This window comes from Anopheles maculipalpis, chromosome 2RL (genome assembly GCF_943734695.1).
Source record: "Anopheles maculipalpis chromosome 2RL, idAnoMacuDA_375_x, whole genome shotgun sequence".
In the NCBI taxonomy this organism is placed as follows: Eukaryota; Metazoa; Arthropoda; class Insecta; order Diptera; family Culicidae; genus Anopheles; species Anopheles maculipalpis.
In genome coordinates, this window is record NC_064871.1 from 14115001 (window position 1) to 14132956 (window position 17956).

A 17956-nucleotide genomic window follows, 5' to 3' on the forward strand; every position below is an offset into this window, starting at 1 on the left:
CACTCGGTAACGCTGTCGGTAGTGGTGCACAGCCAGCAGTCACACACCGCGATGTTGATGATGGAAAAACTAACTTCAGTTCTTACGTTGAGTGCACTTCACACACGCTCAACATGATGTGATTGTGAGATTGTTCTTTTTTGGCCATTTTGGTGCCAAGCAGTCATACTATATTACTTTTTCACCATAAATCCCCTGTTCGCCATCCGCGAAAGTCATGAGGAGCATGGCGATGGGGGTCTAGGAGGGGGTAGAATGGTGCATTGAAAAATAATATCGCTGTAACTAAATCTTTTTTTTTCCAGCCCCCATCCATTTCGAATGCCATTTTTGACAGGTATGCGCCACGGAGAAATCAAAGAAGCAAATGTGTCTCCCCCGGCAAGACAAGAACCTTCTTTCCATAGCTTTCGCTTTCCGTTCGGGTTCCACCAGAAAAAAGGGCTATGCGGATGCGGTGCGGTGTCGTCACAGTTCAATTCCAGCCCAAAAATCATGGTGCGGTGTGACTTATGCCGATTTTTTTTCCCTTTTAGGGTTCTCTCTAAATTAATCCGTGAATGTGTGAATGTGTGTGTTCGTGTATTTTTTTTTTTTTTGCTTCCTTTTGCTACAGTACCCTCCTTTCTCGCACCAGCCAACATGACGAATCTCCGAAAAACATGATCCGAAACCTTCCGAAACCTTCCAAACGCCGAAGGATTATTAGTTAAGCGCTATCCCGCTTAGTCTCAACACGCCTAGCCGTCTATCCACCTAGTTTTATATGGGCAAAAACAGTGCCACAGGCCTGCTATGCGCTACTGCTGCTGCTGCTTCTGCATCATATACACATTTTGGGCAAATATTAAACCAAAGGCCATTCTGAAATGTTCTCTCGCTCCTAATCAGAAAGGGTAGCGTGTGGTAATGGTCGATGTGTGTCTTGCCGAGTTATGTAGCCTACTGCTGCCAAACACAGATACAGAAAGAGAGGGAGAGCAATCGATCCCATCCGTACACGTACGTAAAATGGTGATGTGTTTGTGCATTCACCGAGACTTGCATTCTGATGCACTCCCGATGCGTGCGTTTCCCGTGAAACATTGTTCGCTTTTCAGCCTCCTGGAGTCCTGGAGGGACCAAGGTTTTGTTTGCTAGGGAACTGGAACTGGAACGCTATTCCGGTGCGTCTTCGGGAACTTCGAGGCGCACCGGCGCGCGATGGGAACAACATAACCGGCCGTCTTGAAGGGACGACAGCCCGAAGTACATACATTTTTTCCCCCAGCCACGAGGGAAAGATTGCGTCCCTTTGCGTTCGCACGGCCATATCCTTGGTCAGATAGAGAGTTGGAGATTTACCCTCGTTAGAGTGCCGGCCGGCACAAGAGACTCCCTTTTTAGCGACCATTTTTGAGCGATCCTTCAATTAAGGGTGTGTTTGTGTGTCCTGTGTGTGCGCTTGCATCGAATTCGATCGTTTGTTCTTTCCTCTTCTTTGAGTGAAGGATGGTGGCGTGAGAAGAAGGGAAAAGAAAGGTAATATTTAAATATGTATATGAAATGCAACAACAGTGATTTGTACACGGTCACCGAACCTCACCACTAATCATCAGCTTCAGGAGGGTGAGGCCCTCCTGCGCCACCCCTCTTCCTTCACTTACTCACATGTGTATTTTCCTGGTTGTGTGCCATTTATACACGCACGCACACATCACCTTTCTTAATGACCTCCTCTTTATAGTAGCAGCAGCAGTTTTGTGCTGGCTCGGTTACATTGAAACATTGGATGTATGAGCGGATGATGGGTGGTTTTGCATTTATTCCTCAATAGCGAGTGCATCCCCGTACAATTCTGATGGCCGGAAGTTGTGTTATCAATTATCACACATCACCAATCAATGTGATCGCCGATTGCAGTGAGAGAGAACTGCGTCTAACGACGTGGAATGGGAATTAGTAGCTAATTATCTACCTTGGGGAAGATGGTTGCCATCCTTTTTAGCGAGCCTGCACTACACTGCTGCAGCAATTCGCTACAAATGCCCCAGCTACTGCTTCCAACAATTTCCCTATTGCTGCTGAGCGAAGAACGGAACCAGCACAACAGCAGCAGCTGTCACTTTTTATTCATACGCGGAATGACATTTCGTTCTGTTCGATTACTGCGATTGTCAGCAGCAGCAGTAGCAGCAGCCAACCAACACAACACAGCTCTGTGGGTGCGTCTTTGGGAAACACATGATTTGTTGTTACATGCAGACACTCACACACAACGCCCAACCCCACACCGATGATTGATTCTGGGGGATGGTAATCGAGTTTTTCTTTTTATGCCACAATTATACACCCCCGCACAAACTCACGCGCTTGCTTGCATAGAGACAGGTTTCAAACACACACTCAAAACACAACCGAACGCGATTATGCGTGTCCGCCGTACAACATCAGCAACAAATAAAATTTGCCTGTCTACTAATATACAGCACACACAGTCACAGGCGCACGCACGCACGCACATACACAGCTAGACGCGGGGACTCATAGCACACGGTCGTACACACCGGAAACAGTTACTTCCCGGGTTTGCTCGTTGTTCTTTTTAACCCACCCAGCAGAGTACGCACAGATGATGGCCGTGAAGGTTGACATGATCACTAAAGAAGCGGTCCCCGTCGTGGCTTCCTTCGAAAGGAAACCTTCTAGTGTCCCCCACACACTCTGCTGCGCGAACCACCACCACACGCACACAATTCCATACTTTTCACGCTGTGTCAAAAATTTGTATTGCACACTACTGGCTCGAGCGAACCGACTCGGCAAGTACGGGTAGAATCACCTACCACATTAAAGAAAAAGAAAAATCTTCCCCCGGATTCATGATGGTGGTTCATACTTGCACCGATTTTCACGACATTCCCGATATGTGACACAATCTGAAAACAATGGGTTTTCTCACGTTGGGAGGGGCGGGGAGGGTTTGGGATCGGATCCCCTTTTTCCCGGGGCTACACTGATTGCAAGAGAGACCACCTTCTCTACCTATCGAACGCGGTAAGAACACTGTGCCTGACACGACATCGACGTCGATTCACCGTTTTGCCTTGGCCTTCGTCGATTATTCTGCGTTGTATATTGAGGAAAGAAAAAAAAGCATACAAGATGCAGAACGACCTACACGCACACACAAAATAAAGACGGCCCTTTCCCTCTCTCTCTCTCTCTCTCTCTGGCTCTTAATCTCTTCCTTCTAATGCCGTTTTCTTCATCTCTCTCTCTCTCTCTCTTTCGTCATGAAATCTAGAATCGTTGTGTGTGCGTACCGCATGCCCACAACCCTTGTATATGTGTGTGCGCGCGCGTTTTTTTATGAAACCGAAAGCGGGCTCAGAGCCGCCAATCGATTAACGCAAAATTCATGGCATTCCTTCAAAAAGCATCGTACATCGTTTCGTCGACTGTTCGGCGCGGCCTGTCAGCACAAACTGTCTACCAGGACCGGTCGCTCTGTCAATAGGCCATAAGGTGGAAAACACCTTTTTCAGGCTGGGTTGGCTGGTTAATTTCAATCAGCAGTACCACCAAATAACGCAACAACCGCGAATGACTGTTTCCGTTTGAATTTTTGCCTCCTTTTGCCAGACCGGGCACAGCACGAACGAACCTTCTGTTGTGAATAGAAACAACAGGCAATGTTAGGAGCTGTGTATGCTGCAATGGGAGCACGACTATTCACTTCTCCCTCGAAAGGAAATTAAGGTGACTTTTACCTGTGCCGGTTTCCTTCCCGAGAAGTTTTCCCCCTCTCATTTTCATTATACAAAATTTCTCTGCCCTTGTCCTGTGTTTCGCTGCAGCGTCACACACGTAACACTGCCAATGCAAAACCATGCACACCGGCACCCTTCTTTTCTGTTCCTGTTGACGAGAAGGGGAATAAGACGCCAGCCATGTTACGCATTGTTGCATTGCATACACATCTGGGAAGCAAAAGGTAAAAATCCGGAAGAGAAACGCGAAGGAACCTTCTCCCGGTGGAAGGAAAACGGACTTTTCTGTTCCCTGTGCAATGAGGAGAGACAAAGCAGCGACCGTGTGCAGCAGATGTGCTGTTATCCTGCCATTTTGCTGTCTCACTCGCTTCGTGCCTGACCCTTTTATAGGAGACGTACAAAACTCACGTGGCTTATTAAAAATAGAGCACACGAAAAGGAACGGTGCAACTGCATCCGAATTGTTGTGCTGCTTCCTTTTGTTCCGGCTGTTTGTCCTCGTCGATGCGCTGTTTGCGATTTATCTCATGATTGCGTGCTCGTAGATTACCGGTTGGCGACCTTGTGATGCAGGAGCAAGGAACTCGTAGAAAAATTTTCGTTGAGGAAATGGCACCAATTAGAACCATTTGTCTCGTAAAACAGCAATGATCAATAACGGCAGATGCAATAATGGCTACAGGCTTAATCATGAGTTATGAAGGTCTACCTCTCTATTGCTACTTACTCTTCAAAGGAGCGTTAAGCTTCTCAATCTGCGAAGAAAACAAAAACGAAAAAAAAAATTAGTATCGCTTATTGAAAATTGACGAATAACAATCATAATCGCTTCAAAAACTAGAACCAAAATACTTTTTACAGAACGATATGATGAATTTCGATTTTCGCATCTTCCGAAAACATGCTCCTAACAAAATATAATCGAAAAAGGACATTTTACAACGATTCCCTAACAGCTAACGGTCAGCACGTTTAAATTCGAACCATTTGTTTACAACTGACAGTCAAACAGTGAAGCTCCCTCTAGGGAGATTCGATGATCGATTGTGTACAATGTTGATGTTTCGTGCTCGACGGCTACGCGCGCTTCTCGCCAACTGTCAAAATCATCCAAGCAAGAAACGCGCCTCCACGCACACAAACGCAACGCTCTCTCGCCAGCATTTTCTCTCTCACCGCACTGCAAAGGTGTGTTTGTGCAAACGCCGAGCTGTCAAACGGGCGATGGTAGCGCTTGAACGCATACGGCCAAACAACATATGGCAATGACAACAAAAGCAACGACCGCTTTGCTTGCCTCTCTCACTCTCGGTACTCCTCGTACTCCCTCACCCCTTACACACTTCGTTTAAAGGTTTCGCTTTACGTGTATTTCCGCGGATAGCAGCTCGTTACTCTCCAGCATAACACCGCCAGCAAACCGGGTGCGTTGAAGCAGGACAACTGTGCAGGACACGATCCTCGCGGTTTCTCTTCTTTGCGCGCGTCCCTGCCCTGTTTTCTCCCATCAAACGATCTCGTCATCTGTTTCCATTCAAAACTCGATCACCAAACTCGGGGAATCGCTGTCTCTCTCTCTCTCGCTTGATAATGGTAAAAAACAACATACGCGAGTATCCTATGATTACGGGAGTGTATCGGGATGGAATTTGTATGTTAGCATACATACACATACACGCGCATTGCGCTGTTCCGCGCTTATGCTTTTACCATCAATCCTCCCCACACCCGCCCATAATTTTCCTCACCAACCCCGCGAACAATTATTCAAGAAGGCGGTGTTCTAGCAGTAATCGACTACGCATCAAGAGGTTCTCGGTTTCGGAAAGGTGTTGCCGCGGCTATTGACTATTGGCTACAAATACGTACACTGAATCAGCATTACCTTTTTTCTTGTAGATACAAATATCAATCTACCTTACCATAGTTGTTGGCTACTTTAATCCCAGCTATCAGGAGCTTGATGGACCGATGGATGCTGCTCCCTCGGTGGAATTCATTTAGCTGCTAAGTTCTTCCCTACAGTGACCTTTCCTCACTTCCAACATTCTTTCTCCTCCTCTTTTGTATCAAGCAAAAGCTCCCACGGAAAAGAAGACAGCCAGACGGGGGGGGACAATGAAAATGAAAATGCCACCGCCAAAGTATGTTAATGTGCGTGTGGTGTCCCGAAAATAGGCTGGGCATCAATTGCAGCAACCGGGATTTTATACGATCTATCTACACACACACACGCACTCATGAACGGGAGGATGACAAACGGTAGCGTCGTCTTAGTAAGGAAGAAAATCCTCAACCCTGCCCTACCGCTGTCTCTGCGTACACGGATGGGGTTGTTAAAAAGCTTCCTTTTAAGAATTTTCTCTCGCACTATCGCTCCCTTCCTTGTGCTGCGCGGTTCGCCCCTCAAAACGCTTCTTAGATCCTGGCGTAAAGTTAAAGTGACGCACTCTTCCACGCCTCTCGCACTTCGTTTTTCCTTCCTTTTCGCTCTCCCTCCCTTTCTTCATTTGAAAGATGCGACTCTGCGCGGGGCCAGCAAGGATATGAAGAAATTTAAATGAAAACGATCCAAGACGGGTGAGCGCAACAGTAGGGCTAAGGATCTATTGCTCTTGGTAATGTCCCTTGAACGTGGCCCTGTTTGCCTGCTTGCACACACACACACACACACACACACGAGCACGGTTCGAGAGAGGCCCCTTGCTGCGATCCCAACATCATTTAGCACCACCTTTTTCAGTATTCAGCCTTTTTCGTTGTGTGTTGCGTACTCTTCTTGCTGTTGTGTGCCACCGCGCTTACGATCCGCGAAACCCAGGGCAGAAGAGTGACAGTAAAGGAGCGTGACGGGGAATGAGGCCCTTTTTCACATAGAAGGAAGAAGCAACCACTCCCCGCGTTCCTCTGACCCAGGGGTTGCACCACTACTACCCGACAACGTGCGTTCGGTGCGTGTGTCTGTATGTGTGTTTGTGCTAAGGGGTCTTGTGATGTGTAGAAAACTTATTACAAATCGACCCTCGGCTAACCGTCGACTGCTTCGTCCTCTTCTTGTTCACCCTTCGGTAGGAACCATTCTTACTGTTGTGCTTTTTCACATGGTCCGCGGTTTTTCTCTTCCACCCCCCTACTGTGGGATGGTTCAATTGGTTGGCAGCACACTACTTTCGGCAGCCGGAAAAGCGTCACGGAACGCATTCCTGGGGGCAGAACTGCAAAGAAAAACAGCTCCCAGCCAAGCAAGCACACTCTCTAAGCAACCATTGCTTTCTGTGGCAGTGCAGTGTCAAAATTGTAAAATGCAAAAACGGTGAACCTACAGCAGCAGCAGCAGCAGCAAGCAAGCAGCAGTCGCACACATACTCTGTGCTGTCATAAAGCTCTGCTTGCTGTGTGTCAAATAAAAAAAGAGGAAAAGAAAAAGATCACGATATGCCACATAGAAGTTTATCAGCATTAAAATTTTCGCCCCCGGGTGCAGCAATCGGGGATGTGGATGCCGTTTTTCCATCTACTTTTCACTGCCCAACGGCAGTTTCTTCGCTTGCCGGGCGGCATTTTTCGGCTGCTCCTACGGCGGGGAAAAAATCCCGTCTCAAAAAGCCCGAAATGGAGATGAAAATGACACATCCCGCTCTGGGATTGGGTGTGAAGAGCCGCCATGAGGCCGCCAAGGGCGGAAACTTTTTCCCCTCAGCATAAGAAAAAAAGCCTAGCCAGCCCAGACCCAGGAGACCCCTCAACGCCCGTCCACGTACGCGAGCGCGGACGCGGGTAATATGGGAGGGAGGATGAAGGGGGAAAAGAACTTTTCATTAGAATATGCGTACCAAATTGTTTTTTCAAGCCTCGACAGAATGACCCTCTAGTTCCCACGCAGCGGCGTTACACACACACACGCACACAGTGTCCGTTTCTATTGGCACTTCCGTTTCCGCGTCACGGACCGGGAAAAGGGTCCGAAACTGTTGGGGATTCTTTTACACTGGCTGACAATTTTTCCTACTACGCCGCGCATATACGGACGCACACAACTCGCTGCTAGCGCGGTCAGACGGTTTTGCTTGACAGCAGCAGCACACAACCGACGGCTGCTAGCGGGAAGTCTGACTTTGCACTACTTGTATTCTTCTATCATCATCATCATCATCATCATCGTCATTGCGGTTCAGCAGCATCAACATTGGCAGCTCGTTTTAGGGGGCGCCATTATCAAAATTGATGGTGCTGGTTTCGATCACTTACCTAGTCGGTCACTTTACGGCATCGATACCGGCACTAGCACGCAGTCTCAGCACAGGGATGAATCGTTTGGTCGAATGTTCAGGTTTCCAGCGAGAAAACGTACGATTTTTTACTTCACTTTGCACAACTACTGCACGATTTGTGTGGTGGTGCGTAAACATACACGGGGAACCGCTCAGCGCTGTCTGTTGTGTGTGCCGATGACACAAACCGAACGAAACAGATCCGTCAACTCGCATCGAACGCGAACGGCACACGATAATATTTTCTAATGTCACGGTAAAATTGTCGAAACCGAATCGACGCACTATTGCATAAAATTAGGACACTGCCCACAAACTCATTCGGGGCTTAGCTTTTTTCTACATTTTACCCATTCCAAGGCAGCGGATTCGACGCTGAACTAATAATGATGATAAAATTTATCGACAAGAAGGACCCATTCGGCACGGTACGACCATCACTAGAGAGTGTGTTGCAAACAATCAACTGTTGATGATGATTGTTGTGCCCCCAGGTAACAAACTTGGCTTTTCATGTTCGTTGTGTTTTTTCCCCGTTCTTGGGACCGGCACTTCAGTATCGTCGATCGGTCAAGTTAGGAGACAACACGTATGGGTATGGGAGCTGTTTGATATTGTTCATTCATGTTTGCAATAATAGAGGAACTAAACATTTTTAATGTTTAAAAATAAAAGACATACAAATTCGCTCCCTAGACTCAAACTACCAGACGAGCCCATGAAAGCTGCGGGCCACGAGAGATTACAACATTAAATATTCCAAGTTGTAATGTTTTATTGAAGGTTTAGAAAAGAAATCTCGCGTTGAGATCGCTTTTAGATAACCTGCCGCTTACACAAGCTATCTCCGCGAGGTAACCGAGAAACAGCTGAAATGGCAATTTTAATTCTTTTGACATTTTCACGTCGATTTAAAAAATTTGACATTTTCTACGGCTTCCGTCCTTAAGAAATGACATAAAGTTGAGACCTCATTGATTTTCCAATCGTGCGAAAGTGCCAAAAATCTCGAAATTGCGAATTCAGCTCTTTCTCCATTGCCTCATACAGGCAGTCGGTGTGTGCGAAAGGTTCTCAAAAAGCATCCCGGAACCTTGATATTTTCTATTTTGAAACCTGTCGTGGTCTGCGTCTTAAAAAAAGTAGTTGAATCTCCAGACTATGCTATCAAACGGGAAATAGATGCAAAACTGTCTAAAAATATCAAAACTGCAATTCCGACCTTTTCTCGGTTTCCTTGTGTTGGTGAATTGTGTATATGCCAGCGATCTCAACAAGCGATCTCATAGTAACAAAACTATTGTTTGATAATTTACATGGAGCACTAGACCGGATAATTTGGTGAAAGCTTCATCAACTATGCAACCATGAATGGAGCGAGATCAAGTTTTATTCGATCCAGCCGTGAAACGCAGGAAAACTGCAAAGCGATAATATATAATATGAGGTGTTCTGGATCAAAATTATTGAATTTTTGAAATTATCTTTCAAAGTTGCTGATCTTGCAATTCGTGAAAGGAATGCTTTAAATGATGCACATAACATCGATTTACCGGTAGCTTCAAAAGATCGATCAGAGCACGTGCGTTTTCACAAATCGACGAACGTGAGCTTTGTTTTGATTCGGCGCACCCCATTATCCGGGTGCGGAACAATTCGCGCCGAAATGTAACTGTCAAAATGTCATCAGCACACAACGGGTCGTCCACTGCTCTTTCCCGGTCCGATTGTATATTTGTAATATAATTTCTGTTTTAATTTCGGCTTCTTTCTCAACTTAATTTTACGATACAATTATTCAACTGCTTCAGAAAGATGTAACAAAACCAGTCAGTCCGTAGGTTAATATTCAAATATCAATTATAACAAACACTTCATTCTTCTCGTGTTCCGGCTTTTTGTAGATCTGCATTGCTGAGTAAGTAATCGCTTTCACCTCCGTGCCTTGGGGATGTTTTTGCAAATCAAACTCTTCGCCGTAGCAGTTGCACTCGATGGTAAACTGATCCAGATCGAACTTCGTTATTTCGAGCTTCTTGCAAATGAGAAACGGTTCCGCCGAAAAGAGAAAAAGCAGCTCGTCCAGAAACCGGAACAACATGTTGTCCAAATCGTCCGTCGGTTCGGTTGTGATTTGGTAGCACATTTTAATGTCCACCGTCGGCAGGTCGGTCATGTAGCCAAACATTGCCATCCCGCACTGTTCGAACGCTTCCTGTAACGTTTCGCCCCAAGCATGCAACCTTTAAATGGGAATAGTAAGATTGACACATTTCATCATCATTTTTTTCGTGATTATCTTATAATTGTGTACTTACTGCACATCCGCCGTGTGGTCTAGATCTAAGATGTAGCATATAGACAAAAGAAAGTAAAATATAAGTAGATTGTAGATGCAGGATACGGTTTGCGCTACTCACATTCATATTTTACCTCTGGTAATACATGTTCCGTGGTCTCCAGTGGTACCTCCATGATAGTGCGAGCGTGTTCTAATAAACTGATCAAAACAATTAGTTTTCAATTATCACTTTCCGCACGGATGGTAGCAAAAAGCCCGAATCATTCGTAAGTGGCCGATGTTGCTATGATGGCTAAAAACAGATTTATTACTATCATCTAGAAAGATATATATGTGCATCCGAACATGTCCGCGTATGAGTCATACTTGCAAAAATACTCATAACAATTTATTACAATTCATGAAACTCCCCACTTCACACGCAAAATAAAGTACCTGCGTTTATCTTGATTCGTCAATTCCTTCGTAAATTGTAATCGCTTTTCCGCTTTTCAGCCTATTTCACCGGTACCACATTTTCTACACAAAAGCTCCAATGTTTACATTTTCCAGCACAATTGACAGCCACCTCAAGCTGTCATCCATTCGTCAGTGACAGCAATCTATAAGCAAAACAACAAAACGCAACTTTCCATTCGATTTCTCGAGTCGCGCAAGATGCTGGCCCACCAAGGGCCCATAAACTTTCGTGGTATTGTTTAGTGTCCCGTCGTCTCATCGTCCTGAGAAGCGAAACATCCAGCTACCCCGAAACTGGTACCGCATCGGTAAACCAACTGGCCAGCATGAAGAAACTTACTGGAACGTTTCGCAACACGCAATGGGACCCGTACCTGCTCATCACCCAGATCGTAGCGATGCAGGCCCTGCTGTACGTTAGCCTCGGGACGATCATGTACGTGATGGATTTTTTCGCCGAAGCTAACCATACGCTGGATCACATATTCGAGTATCATGTAGGTAGTCGCAAATCAAGGATATACGGTACGGATCCCTCCTTCTTTGATGTCGCTGATGGCAATCATCTTCCCAACAGGAAATACACGTAACCGATCTCGGTGGTCGATTGGTTATCGTGGCCTTCATACTCAACTCCCTAGTCGGTGCGGGGCTGCTGTGGTTCATCGTGAGGCGGACGAAGCTGTGCTTAGATTTTAGCTTTACCTTCCACTTTACGCACCTGGTGATATGCTGGTGGTACAACGAGGCCTTCCCATCGACGATCGGCTGGTGGATGCTGAATGCCGTCTGTACCGCGCTCATGTGCGTGTGCAGCGAGTTTCTCTGCCTGAAGACGGAACTGAAGGAAATACCCGTCGGCTACACGGCACTCAACCAGAAGGTTGATTTGTGAAGCATCCGCGATGCGAAAGAGGTTTCCAGTGGGGTATTATTTTTGAACGCGCCATGGCAATTTCAGGGATGTATAGCAAATCCGGGGAGGGCTGTTCGTTTTGTGTTGTATACACTACTCAAGCTTTACAAGTAAAAACTAAACGCTAAGAATATTTTTTAATTTATGTTCCGTACTAAAAAAAAAACAATAAAGAACGGGGAAGGATGTAAGCAGCAGTATGATAATGCTTTATTAATTAATTACCAAGCGTCACGATTCGCGACAAGCAAATCGATTTTCAGCACTGTTTGGTTCCGGTTCCCTGGAAACAGGCCAAGATAGAACTCAGAGCTACCAGACGTACGCTCTTGTCCGCCTAATGGAGGGATGCAGAATTGATACATCAAATCGGGTGTGGACTTTGAAACCGCACGTTTTGTTCACCCATTTAGCACATCCGATCGATCCACATCAGCACGCTTTAAAAAGGCTTGACCATCGGCGACCAGCCTTGTGGTACGCCCAGTCGGGAAGCTACCGTTGACGGCTCAATATTCTCAATCACAGGGACACAGCAGCGTCGATCAATAAATAACTTGGAGTAGCTCCACACTTGGAAGTAGGTTACAAGACAAACTGCCCGAAACGGGTAGAATGTGAGTGTGTGTGTGTGTGCGCGGTTGTATTCAAATTGCTAGTGTTTGCTTTCGAGTTTAGTAAATACGGGTTAGTACAGAAACTCATCCTCAGATAACAAAGCAACCCCAACAAAACACTAGCAAATTCTTCCCAAGTAGCATCTCGGAATCAGAAGAAATATTGCAATCCATTATCTTTATTTGCTTTTTTATTAATTAACTGCTCGCGCTTCATTGGCATCCACATTTGCGTAGATATATCAACAGACACCCGATAAAGAGACTCGATTGGCCGGACACGCTCTAATTGCTGCTGAAGGCGTCACCAGTACAGTACGCATTCGGGACACGTGCGCGGTGGTGATCACGGAAGATCTCGTTGCAGGATCTCGCGTGTTAAGGAAGATGAATTTTACCGAAGAACAAATTTTCCCGGAACCGGAAGGTATCGATTGCAGGAACTATCTACCACCATTGCGGGTGTACTATGCAGGTGAGTGCTGCATGCGAGACATCCAGACGTTTACATTGACTAGCGTTACAATTTCAGAGTATATCATACCCTTGGGCTTATCGCTGACCGTCGGCTGCATCGTCTGGCTGTGGGTGACGTACGTGTTTGCCAAAGTAATCAGACTCATTAAGCAACACACCGAGAAGAGCCAGGTGATGGTGCTAATCATTGCCAATACGGTGTATTTTGTAAGTCAGAGAAGAAGCTTAGGCTTTCTCGTGGGACCCGGGGGCAAACGATTATGATGACGAGGGCGATGCGGTCTAACGTACACGTTGTTCTCTTGCGCTCTATTTGCAGACGGTCGTAACGTTCAATGTGGTAGCACTGGTAATACCGCACGTTGCGGTCATCTGCGACATTGTGCCGTTTGTCGCGTTTTGCTGGTGTATTTTAGTGTTTTTCCGCTATCTCAAGGAATCGGTTGGAGGTGATACGGCCATCATTGAGCTGTATGAAACGAAAGCCATCGAACCACCCCAAGTGTGTCCATGCTTTCGGTTTATTTACGATAAAAAGTAAGATCTGCTTTTTTTATTTGTAGAAGAAGCGGACTAAACTGTTCAAATGTTCTTTTTCTGCAGACGACAATTACGTGCTATTCGGTTCGGAATTATGCAGCTTCCCATTTACAACAGTATTGTGGCCAGTATACAGTTACAGATTTTCTCGTATAGTAAGGTAAGGTATTTAAAAAAAATTGTAAAAAAAGTTGTATATACAAATATTTTTTTTGTGTCATTTTAGGATCTATTTTACGATGTATTTTATATCATTTTACCATTTATAATCACCTCGATCGTGTTTTACGTTGGTGCATCAGTTTCATTCATTAAAACCGTTGCTCCACTCCAGCCGGACAATCCGATCTTCGTAAGTAACGGTTGGCCGGATGATTATTGTTTCGTAGGTTTAGCGTTTAAATATTAAAATCGTAAATAATTTTACAGAAACGATTCTTTCTGCTGCAGTTGGTGTTGATCATCACCAAACCGCAGATCATTGTACTGGAGCTCATTTACAACCTGTCCACATTCGAATGTACTTCAGCTGGTGAGCCGAAAGTGTACCTAAACAGTAAGTTTGAGTTGTAATAATTTACATGAAAAACATATTTGAATGTAAATTATCTTTTGCAGTTATTAAACAAGTGCTAATATTGATCGAAGTCGGGATAGTGACTACTTTTTCGTATAAATTCTACACCACTCAACAACCTTCGGCGAGCAAAAAGTCGGGTGTAACTAATACAGGATATGAGGCATAGAGCAGCTTGGACATTTATTACTTACCTGACCAGCGCATATTTTATTTATAGACAAGATAAATAGAGAAACAAATGTGTACAAGTAATACGTTAAAGAATTCAAGAAGCATTAGATAAATAATAGCAATCCTGATACTGTACGACTAAGGACGATTCAATCGGGAAACAAACCCAACAATTTAAAGCAAACAGCAGTACGGAGCAGATGCAAATAGTATTCCCTCCCGGTGAACAATTTAAACACCATTAGACTATGATTGAATTCAAACAATTCAAACCGTGGCGAGTGTGTACTTAGCATTTAGATGGGATATTTTTTTTTACCAATGCGTAATGATTACATATTTACATTTACACTATAAACGAGCAGTAGATACACTCGACCAGTGTGGTGGACAAATGAGCAAGATGATGTTCATAATAAAGATGTAAATTTTTTGCTATTACTTCCTCTTTTACTGCAATACCATCTCGGGAAGTCTTGGCATTCCATTTCTGGTTTCTTTGGCTTGATTATACTAGAGATAAGAATAACAAGTCTTTTGCAACAATTAATTCACTGTTACTCGTTCCCCATTGAGATTTAATTCGTTTATTGTCTCTTTTGAGAATCGTTATAATCAGAGACGGATAAAACCTCTCAGATGCTTTAGGCGGCCGTGATGTTTGGACTCTAAACAAGGTCTAAGGTCACGTAGGCCATCTAATGGCTTACTAGACTGTCGATACCACGTAGTTCAATTGTCAGTCTTCGCTACGGGGGAACGGTCCGGATGAGATTTGAACTCAGGTCATTCTTTACAAAGATTTAATTCACTTACCCAATCTTACTCAGTACGCTCAACACTAGATTGAACCCTTTTATAATAAGTCTTTATAATAGTCTTTATACTGATAGAACTGCCTGGCCGTATTACTAGGCATTAGACTTTAAAGATAAAAATTGTAAAAATGGAATAAAAAATGCTTTCAAATAGAAATAAAATACCAAACATGAACATTTCATGTTACGTGAGCATCGTGCCGTGCATCGTGCCCATATAGTGAGCCAAAACAGAACCCATTCTCTTTTATCATGCACCACCGAAAAAGACCGAAAGACGCGTGCCGTTTTGCTGGCGACCACCTCACCTGCCGGGAGTTGTGAAGGCGCGCTAATGTTTTGTTTGCAAACAACCAGTGCAATCCGCTCGTCACCATCGTATGCTTCGTGATAGAAAGACCAAATATACACGCACGCTGATTGAGAGGCAACCGGTGAGCGCGAGCAGAGCGAAAAGCGACTAATGGTCTGGGTTTCTCAACACAAAACTCCACCACCCCGATGTATGGCGATGTTATGGGGTTGCGCGAGAAGCATCCGGGGCACCGTGGTTTTGTAGTGATCGAGCAACACACACAGATCGGCGAAGTTCAGCTGTTTAGTTGTTGTTGAGTTCGCACCCGATCCGGTACGGTGTATTGCGATTCCGCGCCGATGCCACAGAGAGCTGTGTGCTGGGCATCAGAGTGCGTTTCGTAGGCATCATCCCGGCCCTGGGGAACAGTATTGCAGTGTTTTCAGTTATTTGCAAATTGTTGGTGAGTTGGAAAGATTAGAATTTATTGTGAGTTTAACGTTGCAAACAATAAAAATAAATAAAAATCGCATAGTGCTCTTTGCAAGATCGTAACTGGCAAAGCTGCAACGTACAGCACAGTAGGACAAAACGTGACGATGACATAATTGTGGGCTAGACGCGTATCTTAGCAACCGCTAAACCTGTAACCAAAGTAACGATCGTTAGCGAGCTCAGTAACCGGGTTTTGTACAACGACATCACCCGTGTGGGGAGTGCAGTGCACAGAGTGTTTGGGGCGGGGATTCGGATGCTGTGGTGAAGAAGAAGGTTTCTTGTCCCTGTGTCAGCGAGTGTACATTTTTTTCTAAGCCTGGTAAGCGATACTGCCTAGTGAGAAAGTACATTTTCCAGTTTGCGACGACATGGCTGGAAAATGCAAGTTTCAATCGCCACCAACATGGCGGCTTAGGACAGTGTAGAAAGTGCAGTTATGGTGTATCCAAGCAGGCTCCGAGTTCTACCCCGGACGAATGTGTCCAACTGACCCACAACACTGGGGATTTGCCAGCGTTGAATAACCAGACAGTGTGCGGTGATCTAAGAAGCCAGTGGTGAGCGGAATATTCGGTGACCGTTTTTCCTCAGTTCCCCCCATCAGTTGTTTATGAGCAAGCTCTATGGATGCATTAGATGCAAAAGCATTGCAATAGCGAGGGTTAAATTATACCCCCACGATGCTAGAAACCGGCTCACAATTAATTCGCTGACCAGATAACTTACCATAGAGTTCAGGGATAAATTATGCCACTGGTCGAAGCTGATGCTTTTGTGAGTGTACAGTAACTAGGCATAATGTGTGTGCTTTGAACGCCACACACGCAACAAGAACAGCACAAGAAAGGCTAATGTGTCTTTCTAGTGTGCCACAACTGTCCCAAGGACGTAGTGATACGTGTAATTTGATCCTGTTCGATTAGGTAAATGACTTTCGAATGATTGATTGAAAACAGAAAGCAACAGGTTCAACATGGCGGCCACTATCAACGAACACGTTGTGTTGTAATGGACACCTTCCTCATAGACAATAAAGGAAACTCCATTTTCTCTTTGCCAGGGTGTGTAAAAACAGTTTTATGTCATTTTCCTTTCAGCTTCATCTAACGAAGAGATGAATTGGATGAAATAGACAACAGACCTGTGTGAGATAGCTTGGAAGTTTTTTTTTTTCGCAACATCATGACGATGGACGAAAACAGATGAAATAACGACACGAAACAACCAAACTAACCCACCTAACCGACACTAATCTCGTGCAGCGAATCGTTTCAAGGCTACCCTAAAACAGTCAACAGCCGTGTCCCTCTAACGTTGTTCACGTTAGCAGCCCCGAAACTCCGTGTTTTCGACAGAGTTGCCCCAATATGGTGAAGCGTCAAGCATGGCTTTCCTTCGTCACACACAAGAAATCACACGATATCTGCGCTGAGCGCACAACAAACGCAGCAAGAAGACGGTCGCTAAAGAAATAAAGTAACACTTTGCAAACATGAGCGTTCCGGACGTACGAGTTCGAACGATCCAACGTTGTGCGATGGCCTCAGAAAAGAAGACATGGCGGTTGCGTACCGTACAGAACTGCCTACTAACATGTTCGCCGTGTCAATGCAACGATATTAATTTATGCACTCAATTACAATACACCGGTGTGGACGAGGGGGGTATGTGCTCAAGAACGAGCGCGACCGAAGGTTGCCGTATCGCCCCGTTAGACGGCCATTACCGATCCGTGACCGTCCGATGATGTTCCGATGGGTTTGTCATTGGAAGTTCGGTAAGCGATCGAGTTCATGAGTCTGCCAACTTTCTACAAGCGGAGGATCGAATATCCCAGAAGTACGTCGCTCCCGAATGTTTTAACCTTGACTTCGGAGCCGTCGAAAAAATGCACCTTACACCGAGAGGTTCGAGAGACGTGATTCATTGTTACGCAAGGGGCCATTATGATAACTCACGACAGCCCAAAACCTTGCCTAACGAGAGAGGCTGTGTAGGTACCACACAGCCAGCCTAAGCCGTCCTCTTCAGATGTCGCAAGTACTGTTTGCGTACCTTTACGATCGCTTGGTTTCACTTTTCCTCACCACTAAAGATGGAAGGTTAAAGGGCTTTTGTGAGAGAAAAGAAAGCAAAACTTACACTACCAAGAAAACACTTCATTAATTGACTCACCCGTATGGGTCGTTTTTGCACATGACCTTATGTCGTGCAATAAATCAGCGCTTAATGAATGGGTTTGCGGAAAATATTTTAA

General features: G+C 45.2%; 3 protein-coding genes across 3 annotated transcripts; 2 read left to right on the forward strand and 1 right to left on the reverse strand.

Moving 5' to 3' along the window:
* Positions 1–9861: 9861 nt before the first annotated feature.
* On the reverse strand, positions 9862–10516 carry LOC126559301 (protein archease-like). Its single transcript, XM_050215436.1, has 3 exons — positions 10447–10516; positions 10345–10369; positions 9862–10269 (listed from the first exon to the last, which is right to left on the reverse strand). The coding sequence occupies exons 1-3, from the start codon at positions 10499–10501 to the stop codon at positions 9876–9878; spliced, it is 474 nt and encodes a 157-aa protein (XP_050071393.1). The 5' UTR covers positions 10502–10516; the 3' UTR covers positions 9862–9875.
* Positions 10517–11110: 594 nt separating this feature from the next.
* Positions 11111–11682, forward strand: LOC126559604 (protein SYS1 homolog). The gene is made up of 2 exons (XM_050215774.1): positions 11111–11284; positions 11365–11682. Exons 1-2 carry the CDS (start codon positions 11114–11116, stop codon positions 11680–11682), a joined length of 489 nt encoding a protein of 162 aa, XP_050071731.1. The 5' UTR covers positions 11111–11113.
* A 1025-nt stretch (positions 11683–12707) lies between these two features.
* LOC126560113 (uncharacterized) lies at positions 12708–14083 on the forward strand. The gene is made up of 6 exons (XM_050216275.1): positions 12708–13004; positions 13117–13334; positions 13401–13497; positions 13564–13689; positions 13767–13893; positions 13956–14083. The coding sequence occupies exons 1-6, from the start codon at positions 12708–12710 to the stop codon at positions 14081–14083; spliced, it is 993 nt and encodes a 330-aa protein (XP_050072232.1).
* The last annotated feature ends 3873 nt before the right edge of the window (positions 14084–17956 follow it).

Excerpts from the sequence above, each read along its gene's own strand:
- LOC126559301 (XM_050215436.1), bottom strand. The coding sequence starts at position 10,501 with ATGGAGGTACCACTGGAGACCACGGAACATGTATTACCAGAGGTAAAA. Across the intron at positions 10,370-10,446 it reads ACCAGAGGTAAAATATGAAT|ATCTAGACCACACGGCGGAT; the intron begins GTGAGTAGCGCA and ends GCTACATCTTAG. Across the intron at positions 10,270-10,344 it reads GACCACACGGCGGATGTGCA|GTTGCATGCTTGGGGCGAAA; the intron begins GTAAGTACACAA and ends TCCCATTTAAAG.
- LOC126559604 (XM_050215774.1), top strand. The coding sequence starts at position 11,114 with ATGAAGAAACTTACTGGAACGTTTCGCAACACGCAATGGGACCCGTAC. Across the intron at positions 11,285-11,364 it reads ATCACATATTCGAGTATCAT|GAAATACACGTAACCGATCT; the intron begins GTAGGTAGTCGC and ends TCTTCCCAACAG.
- LOC126560113 (XM_050216275.1), top strand. The coding sequence starts at position 12,708 with ATGAATTTTACCGAAGAACAAATTTTCCCGGAACCGGAAGGTATCGAT. Across the intron at positions 13,335-13,400 it reads CGGTTTATTTACGATAAAAA|ACGACAATTACGTGCTATTC; the intron begins GTAAGATCTGCT and ends CTTTTTCTGCAG. Across the intron at positions 13,690-13,766 it reads AGCCGGACAATCCGATCTTC|AAACGATTCTTTCTGCTGCA; the intron begins GTAAGTAACGGT and ends ATAATTTTACAG.